The 18879-nt window shown below is 38.8% G+C and overlaps 1 protein-coding gene across 6 annotated transcripts in view; it reads left to right on the top strand.

Annotated features, from left to right (window-relative positions):
- The window catches only part of elavl4 (ELAV like neuron-specific RNA binding protein 4), a 127558-nt gene that overhangs the window by 94885 nt on the left and 13794 nt on the right, over window positions 1-18879 (top strand). For 4 of the 6 annotated variants that reach the window (XM_078790305.1, XM_078790304.1, XM_078790303.1 and 1 more), the window contains one exon: window positions 12320-12553. In XM_078790305.1, the coding sequence (XP_078646431.1) occupies window positions 12320-12553 (234 nt within the window). The remainder of the gene's footprint in view (window positions 1-12319; window positions 12554-18879) is intronic. The other 2 variants (XM_058074395.2, XM_058074393.2) reach the window with 1 other exon arrangement.

Raw genomic sequence — 18879 nt, 5'->3', positions numbered from 1 at the left:
GATAGGCAATGGATTCTTAGGTGTGGCAGACCCGGGTATCATTGGCATCATACTGAAAATTAAAAAAAATTCAAAAACAGCATTGGAATATTTTCCCTCATGGTTAGGGATGGGAATTGATAAGAGTTTTCGGATTCCATTTTCATTTCTGCGTAACCATTTTGAAAAAAAAGAGCGGGTATCATTGGCATAATACTGAAAATTTTAAATAAAAACAACATAGGAATATTTTCCCACACATTATGGATGGGAACTGATAAGAGTTTTAGGATTCTATTTTCATTTCTATGATTCTGAAACGATTCTGAAAAACAGGAGACAAACAGGTCGATTAGCATCAGCTTTGTTTGGCCTTACAAACCCAACGGTCAGGTCTTAGGGGGCCCATTGCCAAGGGCTCCTTGGAAAAAAAAACCCATAAAAACAAACATAAATAACATTTTACAGAGGGTAATTATCATTTTACATGCAGAGAATGGAACATTTTGCTATGTGGGAGAATGCAAATGTATGCATAAAAAGTAGTAGCCCCAGGGCAGAGCCCTGTAGCACACCGATGGGACTTCAGTAACGTTTGATTACAGTGGAACCTTGGTTTTTGTCATTAGTCCTTTCCAGAAGGGCTGACAAAAACTGAAACAAAATGAAATTCTTTCATAGGAAATCATGTAAAATCATGAATCTGTTCCAGACATATCAACAAAAACATCTTTCATAGAGTGTAATTGTAGTTTTACATGCAGAAAATGGAACATTTTGCTATGTGGTAGAACGTAAATGTATGCATGAAGAGTAATAGCTCCAGGACAGAGCCCTGTGGCACGCCGGTGTGACATTTGATGTGGGATCCAACATCGTGGAATTGGTAGTGCAGTGCTCCACGTAGCTGACTTTCCTGTTTGATCCAACATCGTGGAATTGGTAGTGTAGTGGTTCACGTGGCTGACTTTTCTGTGGAAAAATTATTTCATAGGAAATCATGTAAATCCAATGAATCTGTTCCAGACATATCAACAAAAACATATTTCATACAGTGTAATTGTAGTTTTACATGCAGAAAATGGAACATTTTGCTATGTGGTAGAATGTAAATGTATGCATGAAGAGTAGTAGCTCTAGGACGGAGCCCTGTGGCACGCCGGTGTGACATTTGATGACAATAGAACCTCAGGTTTTGTCATTGAACCATTCCATAAAATCAGACAAAAACTGAAACATATGAAAACCAAAGCGGTGCAGACCTCACAGCTAGGAGACTAGGGCTCAATTCCACCCTCGGCCATCTCTGTGTGGAGTTTGCATGTTCTCCCCGTGCATGCGTGGGTTTTCTCCGGGTACTCCGGTTTCCTCCCACATTCCAAAAACATGCTAGGTTAATTGGCGACTCCAAATTGTCCATAGGTATGAATGTGAGTGTGAATGGTTGTTTGTCTATATGTGCCCTGTGATTGGCTGGCCACCAGTCCGGGGTGTACCGCCTCTCACCCGAAGACAGCTGGGATGGGCTCCAGCACCCCTGCGACCCTCGTGAAAAAAAACGGTAGAAAATGAATGAATTAATGAAAACCAAAGCATTTTTTTCCATAGAAGATAATGCAAATCTAATAAATCCCTCCTAAACACAGAGAATTATGAAAAACAAGAACATAATGTACTCTATATGTATGGATGAAAAGTGGCCCTAGCACAAAGCCCTGTGGGACATAGAATTTTTTTTTCATTATTCTGTGTGTCTTCTATGAAAAAATAAACCACACACACACGTATAATATAGATGATTAAAGGTATCCCAGAGTCTAATCTGTCTATAGTGTCCCAACAGTAAAAGGACCACTATCCAGTCTTCACTGAGACTAAATCACCAACGCCTGGGTGTTTTGTTTGGGCACTTTGTGGCCGTTCAATAACAGAGACAGTGTACCAAAACCAAGACGGATTTTTTCCACTGAATATTTTGCTATTTGAGGTTTTGTACGGAATTACCGTATCTTAAAAATGAACTGACCGTTGCTGATTGCTGTTCGGTGACCACAAATAGACGGATAAGAACTTCCAATGTTGTTTAGCTTTCACGGCGTGAAAGACCCCCACAAGACTCTTCCATCCTCTCTTCTGTCTTAATGCACAAAAGTAGTACAAGACAGATCCGCCCCCCCCCCCCTGTCTTAGTTTTGAAGCCCCAGGGACGTCATCCAAGCTCGGACCCGGTGACAGCTTTAGATCAATACCAGCCTGGATGTGAACAGAGGTCAAAGCTTAGCTAATCAATGATAGCAAATACATTAGATCCACCATCTGGACTCGCAGAAATGTCAATGTGAAACTAAAGTGCTGATCGCTGTGGGATACTCGGTACCATGGTAACAACCGGCAAACACAACGCCGCACACGCACCTCCAGATGATGACGGTGATTGCCTGTGTTCCCAGCGACGTCGCGAGCTGAATGAATAATTAGCCGCGATTCGGGGATGGAAGAGTTGCTGCTCATCAGAACGGCAATGAACGACGTTAAGATGGCGTCGCGGATCGCGGAGTGTTTTCTTAACCGCTGAAAATCAAGCACTGATGCATAACATCTCCATGTCAGCGCCATTGATATTAAAGTGTATCTCCGCCGTGCATTTCAATATCTACTTATTGAAACAAACGCCACTTAGTAATTACTCAGCAAATGATTACAAGCCTCCTGGTGCAAGAGATGCAGCCTTGAGTTGTTGTTTTTTTTATTATTATTATTATCTAAAGAGAGCACACAACTCCTGTGGTGTCCAACACATGCGCACACACACTCCCACGTGCACAAATCCACACACACACACTAACACGCAGCAAGCAGATGGTAGCTCAGTTCTGACAGAGGCTAAAGCACAAGGCACCTCCACTCTTCAAAGTCTGCGCTTCTTTCCGCTGGCTACTTTTTCAAATGCCATATGTAGCTCTCTCGGAACTCTAATGTTACTTAAAACAAGGACATTGCTTTTGTTTGCGTTTTTTTTTACCCTCTCTAATTAGAGGACCGCAGCGAAACTGTTTCTTTGTGTTTTGCATCTGCCATACCATAAAAGCGTTGGAACGTCTAAACCAGCAGTGGGCAAACTTTTAAGTGTTAAGTTTCAATGAAATACTTTGGAAAAAACGGGCGGGCCGCATTCAAACACCCCCGGGCCGTAGTTTGCCCACCCTTGGTCTAAGGGGGTCATTTGATAGAGTTGGCGTTAACGTTATACAAACTCCATGTTTACGTTTAGTAGCAACAAAGTTACATGTACAAACTTGCACTTCACTCGTCCCTCGTTTATCACTGTTAATTGCTTCCAGACATGACCGGGATAAGTACATCAAAACTACAATATTTTCTTTTATTTTTTAAGTATAGATTTTACTTTGTTATAAACTAATTGAATTGCTGTAATTTTTTTACATTATTTTTTTTATGGAAAGAACGGTGGGCCGTATTCAAACACTTGGCGGGCCGGATGTGGCCCCCGGGCTGTAGTTTGCCCACCCCTGGTTTAAGGGGATCATTTGATAGAGTTGACGTTATACAAACTCCATGTTTATGTTTAGTTGGAACAACGTTACATTTAGTAAGTACACACTTGCACTTCACTCGTCCCTCGTTTATCACTGTTAATTGCTTCCAGACATGACCGGGATAAGTACATCAAAACTACAATATTTACTTTTATTTTTTATGTATAGATTTTACTTTGTTATAAACTAATTGAATTGCTGTAATTTTGTTACATTATTTTTTTATGGAAAGAACGGGCAGGCCGTATTCAAACACTTGGCGGGCCATATGTGGCCCCCGGGCTGTAGTTTGCCCGCCTCTGGTCTAAGGGGATCATTTCATAGAGTTAGCGTTGACGATATACAAATTCCATGCTTATGTTTAGTTGCAACAAAGTTACATTTAAGTACACACTTGCACTTCACTCGTCCCTCGTTTATCACTGTTAATTGATACCAGACCTGACTGTGATAAGTACATTTTCAAAACTACAATATTTTTGTAGTTAGAGCAATTCCCAGTTCCACATGTCCAAAAGGAGTAGGAAGAAGCAAAGCTTATTAAATCCTACCCCTCCATCTGGTACTTTTACAATCAGTAACTCTTACATTTGTTCACTTCCTGCTTTCCTAATATAATTCAAGTTTTTGTTTTTATATTTTATTATTTTTTATTTAAAATTAAAAAATATATATTTTAAATTTAAAAACTTTTTTTTAATTATGTTTTATTTTTTTATTATTATTTTTTTTTGTCCCGTACCAAAGTAGGAGGTGATATGAGCATCCAATGCCATAATGGGTACCATAGTAAGTGTCAATATAGTGATATATATAGCACATCATGACTGGTTCAAGACTCTTCATCCTTGTATTTAGCAAACATCAACTGCTTGTATTGTTTCTTGAATTGGCTCATTGTTGTGCATTGTTTGATTTCCTTACTCAATCCATTCCATAGTTTGATTCCACATACTGAAATGCTATGGCTAGCATAACGTAGTCCTAGCATAGAAGTGTTTCAAATGTACTTCTTCCCTGAGATCATATTTCTCCTCTCTTGTAGAGAAGTATTGGATGACATTTTTAGCTAATTGCTTATTTTTAGTCTTATGCATTATTTTAGCTGTTTGAAGATGAACTATATCAGCAAGTTGAAATATTTGTGATTTTAGAAATAAGGAGTTAGTATGTTCTCTGTAGGCGCCATTATGAATTATCCTTACTGGCCTTTTTTGCAGTACATTTTTCCACACAATAAGTAAGATATGGTAGAACCAGAGAGCAATAAAGAGTGTGGAGTGATTTCTGATTGAGAACAAATTTTGCTTTGTTCAATACTGAAATATAAAAAAAAGTGTAGGAGACATAATAGCAGAAAAGAAGCCAAGATGGCCGAATGATCAGTATTGTCCACATCTTTATCAATAAGACAAGATTTAAGGTACCAAAGGGTAGAATCGTGCAGTATTATGTGCGGTATTTTATGATAAAAAAGACAAAATGAATCCTAGGGATTTTCTTTGCAGCCGGTTTAGGTTAGCAAGCAAACTAGCTGGTTGGTTTTGGAGTGACAATAAGGACTTGACGACATAACCTTGTTGATTGTAAGACAAGATGAACGCCGCACAGTCGACACGATACGGCGTGATGGAGCGCTAAATGAATTTATCATGCCCGGTGCATGTCTTTATCATGGTGGGCTACGACGTCTGCTCTGCGTCTGGCTAGCTTCCCTTAGCGTGTCTCCCGCCTGTCATCGGAGCCGGTTGCTGTGGGGGGGGGGGGGTGGATGATTGCGGCTTTCAGAGAAAGAGTGTCTTTGTTTGGGTCGCGGCGAGCAAGAATAGCTGCGTGTCCTTTCATCATCGTTCTTTTAATGTCACCTGGCAACATTCTCCTCCGACACCCTTTCTCCTTTTGCCCTTTTCCTTCACGTTTCCTCCCCGTTATCCGCCCCAAACGTATGCCGACCTCCCTTCTTCTGTTCCCCCCTCCCCGTATTGAGGTAGCGTGTTATTAGTAAGGCAGGCAAGGTGCCTGTCAGTGTGTGTTAGAGGGAGATAAGCACAGGTAGAGGGAGTTACATAAGCCTCTGTTGATTACCGTGGAGGAGAGGGAGAGTCATAAAAAAAAATAAAAATGGAGGGCGAGAAGAAGCGAGAGCGCCAGCAAGAAAGAGACAGATTGCAGCGGCTAAAGTAAGTACATTGTGCTCTAATGTTGGCTCTATGGCTGTCAGGTGGGTGATAAGTAGCCCAGGCTTCTGGGGGCTAGTTGAAAGGACGGTCATTAGGGTGGACACCCGGGACTCATTTTATACACTGTAGTAGTATACCATATATATACCGTACCTCCAGTATATACCGTGCTATGCCTATGTGCTAGGAGCTAGGAGCACGGCCCCCCCTTTGCACTTTGGACACCCCCGAGTTAGAAAAGAAATCATTTTCCTCATAAAGTCTCATAAAACTGCAACATTATATTTTTTCTCTTCATATTTTGACTTTATTCTCATAAATTTACAGCAGTTCTATTTCCATTTCTCATAATATTGCCTTCAAATAAAGTTCCGATTTTTTTTCAAATAAAAAAAAAATATTTTGACAGCATTCTTATAAAATTACTGCATTTTTAAATTTTTTCAACATTTGATGTTGTTTGTTTTCTTATTAAATTATATTCTCAGGACGTGCCACAGGCCATTAAAATTTTAATTAAATAAAAAAAAATTCAAATAAAAAAATATTTTGACAGCATTCTTATAAAATTACTGTTTTTTTTTAATTTTGCAACATTTGATGTTGTTTTTTTTTATTAAATTATATTCCCAGAACATGCCACAGGCCATTCAAATTTAAATTAAATTAAAAAAATTTCAAATTAAAAAAATATTTTGACAGCATTCTTATAAAATTACTGCATTTTTTTTAAATTTTTCAACATTTGATGTTGTTTGTTTTCTTATTAAATTATATTCCCAGAACTTGCCACAGGCTATTAAAATTTAAATTAAATTAAAAAAATTCTAATTAAAAAAATATTTTGACAGCATTTTTTATAAAATTTCATGTTGTGTTAAATTATGTTGTTAAATTATATATATATATGTTAATATATATTAATTATATAATGTGTCACAGGCGTCTCAAGGCTGTTTTTATTGGCCTGTGGCACATTATATAATATAATTTATATATATCATTTAACAACATAATTTAACACAACATCAAATTTTGAAAAAAATACACTAATTTTATAAGAATGCCAAAATATTTTTTCAATTTGAATTGTTTTTAAATTTAATTCAAATTTTAATGGCCTGTGGCACATTCTGGGAATATAATTTATTAAGAAAACAAACAACACCAAATGTTAAAAATGAAAAAAATTCAGTGATTTTATATTTATTTATTTTCGGAGTGTAAAGTTGAAAAAAATGCAGTAATTTTATAAGAATGCTGTCAAAATATTTTTTTTTCATTTGAATAAAGTCAAAATATGAAGGAAAAAAAGTATAATGTTGCAATTTATGAGACTTTATGAGGAAAATGATTTATTTTAGGAGCGTAAAGTTGAAAAAAATATTTTTAAAACATTGTAATATTACCGTGCTTCTTAATTATTGCGTCTCACGGCTGTTTTTTTATTGGTCTGTGGCACATTATATAATATTGTTTAAATATATAATTTGTTAAATATACAATTTAACAGTATAATTTAACACAACATCAAATGTTGAAAAAAATGCAGTAATTTTATAAGAATGCTGTCAAAATATTTTTTTTAATTTGAAAATCAGAATTTATTTGAAGGCAATATTATGAGAAATGGAAATATAACTGCTGTAAATGTATGAGTATAAATTCAAAATATAAAAAAATTAAAGTATAATGTTGCAATTTTATGAGACTTTATGAGGAAAATGATTTATTTTAGGAGCGTAAAGTTGAAAAAAATATTTTTAAAACATTGTACTATTACTATTATTACTACTATTATTTTCTGTATTATATAAACATACATAGAAATGCGAACATGCATGTGTTTTATCCGTATGCATAAAAACCCAATAGGAGAGTACTCGGTTATATCGTAGCTGCGTGTACTGCGATAAATGAAGGATCCCTCTACTGTATATGGTATATATTGGCTCTATGTGTGTAAATTTGACTGTAGGGATATTATTTCACGTTTAGAGGGCTCTGGTAATGTAAAAAAAACATATTTAGAAGGTCGTAAACGGGTTTTCTACGCTGTAACTTAAAAAATTGCATCGATAAATGAGGGATCCCTCTTATAGGAAATTCACTTATCACAGTCTGGTCTGGAAGTAATTAGCCACAATAAAGGAGGGATTCTAGATATAATAATGATATGAATGAGTATAATTCCATATGATACCTTGGTTATAAAGTATACTGGAGTATGCTAAAAGGTTGGCATGTGCACTGTGATCTTCTGTGGGAGCTTCCTGTGCCATTACCTTCCATGTTTTTCCTGCACTTGTCACTGTGACCTCCTCCCCAGTGACATTAAATGTAGTACAGCATCACAGGGGGGGTGGAGTGGGGGAGTGTAGGTTCACCACACGACCTTGAAGTGAACTCTCACCTATGTCTTTGTGTAGTTTCCCATCACTTTCCCGGCCCCCACTTCCCAAAGAGAGTCATTATTTTTGTGGTACATAACCAACAATACAACAAAAATGTGATTTTTTTTTTAATATTGGCCCAAACTTCAAAAACCTTCCTTCATAAAAACCCACCTGGTCGCTTTGGCAGAATCATGTTGACAAATAAATAACCTCATTGGCCAAGACGATAAAGAAAAAAAGTGTTTGTTCTGTGTCGATCCCGCTTGTGACGAGCTAATTAAAACCCAGTTCCCGCGCGTTGACGAGATATGCGAAGATATGATGAGAATCATCAGGGGACATTTCGCCGCAACGGAGGTCAATCTGATCATGAAGCCAGCTGAAAAAAAAACATTAAAAATTCCAATCTTGTACTCAAGGTCGTTTGATATTATGAAGTCATTCTTTGATTTGTGTTTCAATGATCTCTTTTAAAGATGAATGACAATCCATTTAAAAATAGGTTTTTCCATATTTCCGCTTCAGGTTGATAAAATGGGTGACTTTAGGGGTTATTATTCAACGTTTAGAGGGCTCTGATAATGTAAACAAACATATTTAGAATGTCGAAAACCGGTTTTCAATGCTGTAACTAAAAAAATTTGCATTTATAAATGAGGGATCCCACCTATAGGAAATTCACTTATCACAGTCTGGTCTGGAAGTGATTATCCACAATCAAGGAAGGGTTATAATATTGGCTCTACATGTGTAAATGTGACTGTAGGGATGTTATTTCATGTTTAGAGGGCTCTGATAAAGTAAAAAAAATATTTAGAATGTTGTGAACAGGTTTTCAATGCTGTAACAACAACAAAAATGCATCGATAAATGAGGGATCCCTCTACTATATGTGGTATATATTGGCTCTATGTGTGTAAATGTGACTGTAGGGATCTTATTTCATGTTTAGAGGACTCTGATAATGTAAAAAAAAACATATTTAGAAGGTCGTAAACAGGTTTTCAATGCTGTAACTAAAAAAAATTGCATCGATAAATGAGAGATCCCACTTATAGGAAATTCACTTATCACAGTCTGGTCTGGAAGTGATTAGCCACAATAAAGGAGGGGTTATAATATTGTCTCTACGTGTGTAAATGTGACTGTAGGGATGTTATTTCACGTTTAGATGGCTCTGATAATGTAAAAAAAACATATTTAGAAGGTCGTAAACAGGTTTTCTACGCTGTAACTTAAAAAATTGCATCGATAAATGAGGGATCCCTCTTATAGGAAATTCACTTATCACAGTCTGGTCTGGAAGTAATTAGCCACAATAAAGGAGGGATTCTCGATATAATAATGATATGAATGAGTATAACTCCATATGATACCTTGGTTATAAAGTATACTGGAGTGTCCGTGTCCTGAAGAGCAAGTGTGGGGATGGGGGGGGCAGGAAATATCCAATATAAGAAAGCGAGCGGGTGGATCGGAATGGCATGTACAAAAATGTGGAATAACAATAAGATGGGCCTTTTTTATGTGGAGAGACTACACAACACTGCACACCGCCACCGCCGCCGCCACTATCTCACCGCCTTGCCTTTATTCGCCCGCCGTCACACAGACATGCCTGTGCGCGCACACAGTATTATGTAAATAGACTCTTTGGCACCATGTTGCTGTCACCAAGCCAGCACCCTCCGGGCTATCGAGACAGCCTCATTAAAACAAGGCGCAGCATCCATTAATAGATGCATAATGCATAATAAATGCATGTACACATACAAACATCTATACTGTACTCATTGGGAAAGTCATCACCATGGTGCTTGTAGTTCTTGGAAGTGTTTCCAATGCATCGGTGCATCCGGTTGGCTGCACGAGGGGGGGCAAAATATTGGAAAGACTTCTCACAATAATTAGAACTAGAGTTGGTACGTCTCCCGTGTGATGCGGATCTTCTGTTTGAATGTTCTGTGCAGGTGTGCCTGTACCTGACACGTCACTACGGAAACGACTCAATGCATACAGCATGGGAAGGAAACGTCTTTGTGTGGCACAGCTCTTGACATCTTAGCTTAATTGTGGGGGCATTTCTTTTGGTGGGGACATTTTGGATGCTGCACACAAGAATGCAAAAATGAGCTTCCTATTAGACCCTGCCTGTGTGTGTGTGTGTGTGTGTGTAGTAAGAACACATAATAGAGTTTCACACACCATATTTTCTTTATGTACAGTATGTGCTTATCATTACTTTTGGTAATGGTAATGGTTTAATTTCATTTGAACATGCATCAGATTCCAATTGAGTGCATCCCATAATCAGTTCCCAGTTCCACATGTCCTAAAGGAGTGGGAAGAAGCAAAGCTTATTAAATCCTACCCCTCTATCTGGTACTTTTACAATCAGTAACTGTTACATTTGTTCACTTCCTGCTTTCCTAATATAATTTAAGTTTATGTTTTTAATTTTATTTTATTAATTTTTTTAATTTATATTTTTTTATTACAATTTATTTAATTATTATTCATTCATTCATTTTCTACCGCTTTTCCTCACGAGGGTCGCGGGGGGTGCTGGAGCCTATCCCAGTTGTCTTCGGGCGTAAGGCGGGGTACACCCTAGACTGGTCGCCAGCCAATCACAGGGCACATATAGACAAACAACCATTCACACTCACATTCATACCTATGGACAATTTGGAGTCGCCAATTAACCTAGCATGTTTTTGGAATGTGGGAGGAAACCGGAGTACCCGGAGAAAACCCACGCATGCACGGGGAGAACATGCAAACTCCACACAGAGATGCCCGAGGGTGGGATTGAACCCTGGTCTCCTAGCTGTGAGGTCTGCGCGCTAACCCCTAGACCACCGTGCCTTAATTATTATTTATTATTTATTTTTTATTTTTTGTCACGTACCGAAGTACAAGGTGATATGACCATCCAATTACATAATGGGTACCATAGTAAGTGTCAATATAGTGATATATATAGCACATCATGACTGGTTCAAGACTCTTCATCCTTGTATTTAGCAAACATCAACTGCTTGTATTGTTTCTTGAATTGGCTCATCGTTGTGCATTGTTTGATTTCCTTACTCAATCCATTCCATAGTTTGATTCCACATACTGAAATGCTATGGCTAGCATAACGTCGTCCTAGCATAGAAGTGTTTCAAATGTACTTCTTCCCTGAGATCATATTTCTCCTCTCTTGTAGAGAAGTATTGGATGACATTTTTAGCTAATGGCTTATTTTTACCCTTATGCATTATCTTAGCTGTTTGAAGATGAACTATATCAGCAAGTTGAAGTATTTGTGATTTTAGAAATAAGGAGTTAGTATGTTCTCTGTAGGCGGCATTATGAATTATCCTAACTGACCTTTTTTGTAGTACACACACAAAGAGTGTGGAGTGATTTCTGACTGAGGACAAATTTTGCTTTGTACAATACTGAAATAAGAAGCATGTGTTAACTGCTGTTTATTTCATTAATGATGTTATATTTTTTTGTGTAATTAGCGCATGCGCACCAGCGCAAGAGCGCCTCTCCATTATAATGGCAGACGGAAGCACAGTGGGGCGCCCCCACGCACTCACATAGAGTGTGACGCTCTTTTAGAACTTCATCCTGACCTGAACAGGAGTGTAATTCCAATTCCAACTCACACACATCTCGAGTCAGGTGCTTCTGGAATGGGGGGGGGGGGGGTTAAGACTGGCGGGTCAGCTTGACTGACATATTCAGTTCATTTGGAGCTGTGAATATATACGATCCTTTATCTCTCAATTTGTTAAATTCAGTAAAAATACTGGTGATTAATCGTGACTAATTCATGATTAATCATGATTAATTCATTTAAAAACGGATAAATCTGATAAAATCATAGCAAATAAATAGTGGTTACTGCAGTTATTGCAGCTGGAAGTCATCAATGCAGAACAACACATTTTTATTGCAAATGTTATCGGAGGAATCGGAGGAGAAGGTGTTCAGGGAGGCAATGATGGGGTCCTCGTCTCCATAGCTCAAGGATTTTTTGGGGGGGCTGAACTTGAAAATGAAACTGGCGAAATGCAACAAAATGGACACCGTGTACGGAAAATGTCTATGTAAAAATGTCGGTGGGTCACGTTTAAATCCGCTTGTCACGGTCCTTTGCCAACCATGTGAAGTAAAGGGGCCCCTTGTTTGTTTTGTGACCTGCTGGCCCCACAGGCGGCTCCCGGGGCGTGGGCTTCATCCGCTTTGATAAGAGGATAGAAGCTGAGGAGGCCATCAAGGGCCTCAACGGACAGAAGCCATCAGGTGCGGCGGAGCCCATCACGGTCAAGTTCGCCAACAACCCCAGCCAGAAGACCAGCCAGGCCCTGTTGTCGCAACTCTACCAGTCACCCAACCGCCGATATCCGGGGCCCCTCCACCACCAGGCTCAGAGGTTCAGGTGAGTACTGGGACTGGATTGGGTTGGGTAGAAAGCTTTGACTTTAGCTTTAGAGAGTTTTCCAACCTTGGGTAATGACACCGATCCACATCTGATGAAACTCATCAATCCTGCAGTTGCGTTGTATCGAGATCTGAATGAACTGATGTGTCACTTGGTTTGTTTTCCCCCCTGGTTTGATTTCTTCATATGGAAGACCCAGTCTCTAAGCCACTCGAAGCGTTTTGACGCGGTTAGCACATTTACCTTCTGTTGACGCGACATCGAGTGGTTCTGTATCTTACCCAAGGATACTTTGACATAATCTCAGGAGGATGGAGGCTGAGGTCCATCGGAAAGTTGCCTTCTTGACAATCTACAAGGTTCAAACAACAGATCAAACAAACCAAAGTGTCGACATTGACGACAAGTACGGTGTCATTTGCTCAAACGGTTGGAAATCTCCAGGTAGCCAAGACTCGTTCAGTACCCTGCAAAAGTTTAGGTCACCACTAGCTTGGTCGTAGCCGTGTTGACGTGGTAAACTCAGGAGTTGAGTTGGTGAATGCAGTCGGATTTTGGGTTTGAGTAAACATACAGATGCTACGGCATCAATGGAACCGTTCACCCAAAGAATCGTTCAATATCCTCCATGAACCAGGAATTATTTTGCTAACAATCACAAATTTGACCTTACTTAGTCTTGTATGTATCGCAAAAACAGCAGACATCAAGGTGGCCTAAACTTTTGCACGGTACCACATCCTTTAGTGTCAACGGTTGGAAGTTAAATCCCTGAACTCGATTGCATCTCATTTCACGACCAGTTGCTACGTAATTTGTTGGAAGGAAAACACACTGATGCTCCAACTTCATGGTTTAGCTAACCCCCCCAATCTAAAAAAAAAAAAAAAACACATCTAGGCTAAAGAGGACGTCCATTGGGGCGCCAGGTGTGAACTTTGCACCCGGTGCAGGTGCCCTGCAAACGCTCGCGTGGGTCCGCCGACATCAGAGAGGGAAGCTTCATACGAGACTGTGGGGTTCTGTCGTCCATGTTTATGTTTTTTTTTGTGTGTGTGTGTGTTTCCCTCGGTTTCATCACGCTGCCATTTCCTGAACCCTTGGGCAAAAATGCATTGAATAAAAGAATGGAATTCACTCTCTGTGGATTTAAAACTCCATTCCTGCAGTAATCAGCTAAAATAGCACTCGGTAGAATGTCAATTGCGGATTTTATAAGACATCATTGCATTATTGCCCGGGTCAGTTATGTCAATACCATCATTTTACAGTATACAGTATACAGCTGACATACTGTACGACGCCCGCCCACAAGGTCATTTTCACAGTATTTGTGCTTATTTTCAATGTTACATGATGCCGAGTAACCTCATTCCTCGAGGTTCTATTTCACGTTAGCGCACACCAAAAGCCACAAACAAAACAAAAAGACACACGCCATATCATCCAATATGACTTGAATGTTTGGAAATTGTTTCAAAACGCTCACACAAATATTCCTGTATTTTTTTTTTCAATAGCGCTAAGCCGGCTGTGCTGTTTATTCGCCGTCAAAGTCGGCGGCGGGAAAGTATTTTTCTTGTGGTGCGGCTTTCCTGGTGTGACACCTGAGCGATGTAGCGTGGCTGCGTGTCTGTGATACGCCAAGCCAATTTACAGGCTCGGCAGGAGAGCTGTCGCTTCTCATCACAAGTCACAACCACAGGACACTTCCTTGCTACGTCCTCGTGCTCCTTCTCCGCGCCCTCCTCCCGCACCCCCCACCTCGTCACGGAAAACCGCAAGACTTTGGAAGTGAGCGGCGGCCTCAAAGTGTGCAGTTTTCAGTACTCGGGAGGAGAAAGTTGAAAAAAAAAGCTAGTAATTAAGTCACTTGAAGCTGGAGTGCTTATTAATATTATGGGCCTGCAAAGCGCATTATCATATTTATATCGACCACAAACTGTGCAAAGAACCCCCATACCAGTGGCGTCAATAGGCCTATTTTAGGAGGGCTTCAGACCCCCTAAAATGTTTTTAAACCCCCTAAATAATTTGATATTTTTTATTGATTTTTATTGATTTTTTCAGCCCCCTAAAATGTTCTTAAGCCCCCTAAGTTATTTGATATTTTTTATCGATTAAAAAAAAGTTATTATTTTATTTTCAGACCCTTAAAATGTTATTAAGCCCCACAAAATGATTTGATATTTTTTATAGATTTAAAAAAATGTTATTGATTTTTTTTCAGCCCCCCTAAAATGTTCACTTACCGTAAATGAAAACGCTAAAAACAAGAAAAAAAAATCACATTTATTAAAAACACACAAAACAAATATTTTAAGCCCTATTGTAATTTCCGGTGTATTAGCCGCTAATTTCTTTACTTCAGTACTACTACCGATCATTTAAATACTGTACCGCGTGAGTCAGTGATGAAACAGTAGCTGTTTTTCAGCGAGTGGCGAACTCACAACAAGCTTGTCAAACCACTGAAGTCATCACACAGAAATTTAACAATCAAAAGGCTAGCTAAGAAATATACAAGCAATTTAACTTACGTTTACCATATTTTCCGGACTATAAGTCTCACTTTTTTTCATAGGTTGGCTGTTCCTGCAACTTATACTCCAGAGCGACTTATAAATGAAAAAAGTGTTTGTTACATAAACACTGGACACCTTTTCTGTTCATGTTTATTTTTTGTGTAGCTGAATAAGCATTGTGTTAGCATATCTTACACCTATTCAGCCTGTTCTCTATTCTTTTATTGTTAGAACTTGCCTTCCAAGAGGACGTAATGTCTGTTTTGGTCAAGTAGTTTGGAAAATTAATTACCCGCAAAAATGCGACTTATACTCCAGTGCGACTTATGTATGTTTTTTTCGACCTAATTATGCATTTTTGTCCTTGTGCGACTTATACTTCGAAGCGACTTATAGTCCAGAAAATATGGTAATACGGTAATAGATACAGTAGCTACAGTAGTAGGACGTAATGTCTGCTTTGGTCAAGTAGTTTGGAAAATAAATTACCCGCAAAAAATGCCACTTATGTATGTTTTTTTTCTACCTAATTTCTGGATGTACTGTATTATAGTTATTTATGTAACAAAATAGATCTAGAGCAGGGGTGGGCAAACTTTTTGACTCGCGGGCCGCATTGATATGACAAAATTTCCGGGGGGCAGACTATATATTTTACACGTAACAGTCCACCTGGTATTATTGTATCTGTAAAATTGTCATGCAATCTGCTATTATTATTTATTATTTTAATTATTATTATTATTTATATACTATATAAATTATATACTTATATAAATATACTATTATTTATATTATTTTAAAAATAATAAAATATTATAATAATTACAATAAAATTAAAATAATAATTATTATATTATTATTATGTAAAATATGCAAATATAACAATAATATTATATATAATTAATATAATAATTAGCATTAATATAATAATTATAATAATCATAATAGTTCTAATAATAATTATAATAATCTAATAATAATAATAATAATTATTATTATTATTATTATTATTATGTGCTTGTGTCCCTTTTTTCAGGAGCACTTTGTAAACAACAGACCATGTCAAAAAACGAAATTGATAAAACCATCAAAAGGTTGGCTCAGGCCATGATGCCAGGTTGTATGTTGAGTTTAAATGAAATACTTTGGAAAGATTGGGCGGGCCGTATTCAAACACTTGGCGGGCCGGATGTGGCCCCCGGGCCGTAGTTTGCCCACCCCTGATCTAGAGCAATAATACACTCAGCCCTGCATCACAGCTCGCTTCCCATTTTTGGACCCTTCAACTAATGGCACTAATTAGCAAAATTAGCCTTATTATTTCCAGGGCCGGAACCAATTACAACCCACCAGATTTTGGTTTCAAAGACGAAGAACAGGCACAAAAGCGGCTAATCTTCCTTTAACGAGCGCAAAGAAAGGTCCTATTGTTTGTTGCGGCGTCAGGATATGTATACGAGTACTATATGTATGCCGTGTTCACGTTCACGTTGTATCCGTCTGTGAGAGAGCAGCAGGTTGTTGTCTTCCTGCTGGCGGCCTCATGGACTTCCTGTCCTTTGAGCATGCTCACCAATTGGCTCTTTTAGCGTAACAGCAGCCCAATCATTTGTGTTTTCATTTTATGCATGAAAAGATGTGATGACAATACTACTTAGAACTCGTATTTCAGTATTTTTGTACCTTATTTTTCTAGTATTTCCCGATATTTAAACTTATTTGACATACAGACCCAAACTTTGACCATTGTTCTTCTGTTATAATCTTATTTTAAATACATTTAAAAAACGACTCACCCCCCCGCTGAATAGTTTTTTTCTTTATTTTACTGCAGCTGCTGTGTCTCTGCTGGAGTACACCGTGCAAAATTAAGCAACATTTGCGAAAAACTGATCTCACGATTCATTGGAGCTTCTGCTCACTTGAGCAAATGACAATGATGACATAATGCCCTTGGAACCGTCCCGTCGGGGTCGAGTTCGTAGTGTTTTCAAGAGGAACCAGGCGTCGCCAGCCGGCTGTTGCTCAATAAGCCGTGGTGGCCCCCGTCCATTAGGCTGGAGGAGTTAATAAGACATGAGACAAGCCGAGCCCGAGTGAGGAATGAAGGTCATTGAGTCGCCAAGCACACCGAATCCGTCCAAGATGGCTACCGTTTTACACAGCCCACAGGTTTCCTAATCCCCCTTACTCACATAAAGTAGTTCCTTATTTGGACTTATTACCTGGGCTAGTTTTATGTTTGCTGGTGTTTTTGTTGCTTCATCTGTCACTCACCATCATTCAAACGCCGAGCCATTACACTGACAGAACTCTGGATCAGACCATTTGAAGTCAACGTCTCTTAATAGACATAACCGTTAATTCGCTGGAAGAAAAGACGCTTCCTGTTTACCGTTCCTGGCGCCAATAGTCTCCTTGATGACACACTAGCCACGTTTACATGAGGAGTTTTTCTCTTTCCGAATGACATTTCCCAAAACAATGGTATCCATGGAAAGGAATATTCCAATCTGTTGTCTACATGTGCCGTTATAATCAACCAGAATAGTCAACAAGGCATGCCCAGTAAAACGTAAACACCAACATCATGTGATACCGACTTCCTCGAGTTTTTCTTTCACTTGTTGGAATAACTCCGTATTACCAGTTTTTCCTTCATCCAGTCTTCAAATTTAGTTTGAATCAAAAACAATCTTTGCGAATATTCCTTTTGAAAGAAAAACTCGGTATCACGTGTCGGTATCACGTGATGTTGATGTTTATGTTTTACTGGGCATGCCCCATTGACTATTCTGGTTGATTATAGTGGCGCATGTAGACAAGAGATTGGAATATTCCTTTCCATGTATACCATTGTTTTTGGAAAAGTTATTTGGAAAGAGAAAAACATGGCTACAGGAGCCACGTTTACATGAGGAGTTTTTCTCTTTCCGAATGGAATCTTTCCGAATGACCTTTCCAAAAACAATGGTATACATGGAAAGGAATATTCCAATCGCGTGTCTACATGTGCCGCTATAATCAACCAGAATAGTCAATGGGGCATGCCCTGTAAAACGTAAACATCAACATCACGTGAAATCGACTTCCTCGAGTTTTCTTTCACTTGTTGGAATAACTCCGTATTGAGAGTTTTTAGTTCGTCCGGTTTTGAAATTAGTTTGGATCAAAAACAAACTTTCCTGATGTCGCATCAAGAAACGACATCAGGGATTCAGAACTGTGTGAAGTAAGTACGGCTACGATACGAGGGTGATAATTATTATTATTGTCGTCTTCGTCCAAGATGTTTAGTTTGAATCAAAAACAAACTTTCCGCAGCAGTCCAGTGCCGATTGCTCGCCTCCATTTTTTTAAATCGAAGAATGTCTCGAGCTGCGTGTTACGTCATATCTCAGCATTCGCTGAAAGAACGCACTCGCGGACAGGAAAAGATAAAGTTAAATCTTGCTAATATTTTATAATTAAGCTCGGCACAGGGCGGCACGGCGGTCGAGTGGTTAGCGTGCAGATCTCACAGCTAGGAGACCAGGGTTCAATTCCACCCTCGGCCATCTCTGTGTGGAGTTTGCATGTTCTCCCCGTGCATGCGTGGGTTTTCTCCGGGTACTCCGGTTTCCTCCCACATTCCAAAAACATGCTAGGTTAATTGGTGACTCCAAATTGTCCATAGGTATGAATGTGAGTGTGAATGGTTGTTTGTCTATATGTGCCCTGTGATTGGAACAGCGGTAATGAATGAATGTTTCTTTTTTAATAAAAGTGGACTTGTAAATGGCGTATAGAAGGGTT

This window comes from Doryrhamphus excisus, linkage group LG4 (assembly GCF_037039965.1).
Source record: "Doryrhamphus excisus strain RoL-2023G ecotype Guam linkage group LG4, RoL_Dexc_Guam_v1.1, whole genome shotgun sequence".
NCBI lineage: Eukaryota > Metazoa > Chordata > Actinopteri > Syngnathiformes > Syngnathidae > Doryrhamphus > Doryrhamphus excisus.
Note: the sequence above shows the minus strand (reverse complement) of the source record. Positions and strands in the feature narration are given on the sequence as shown.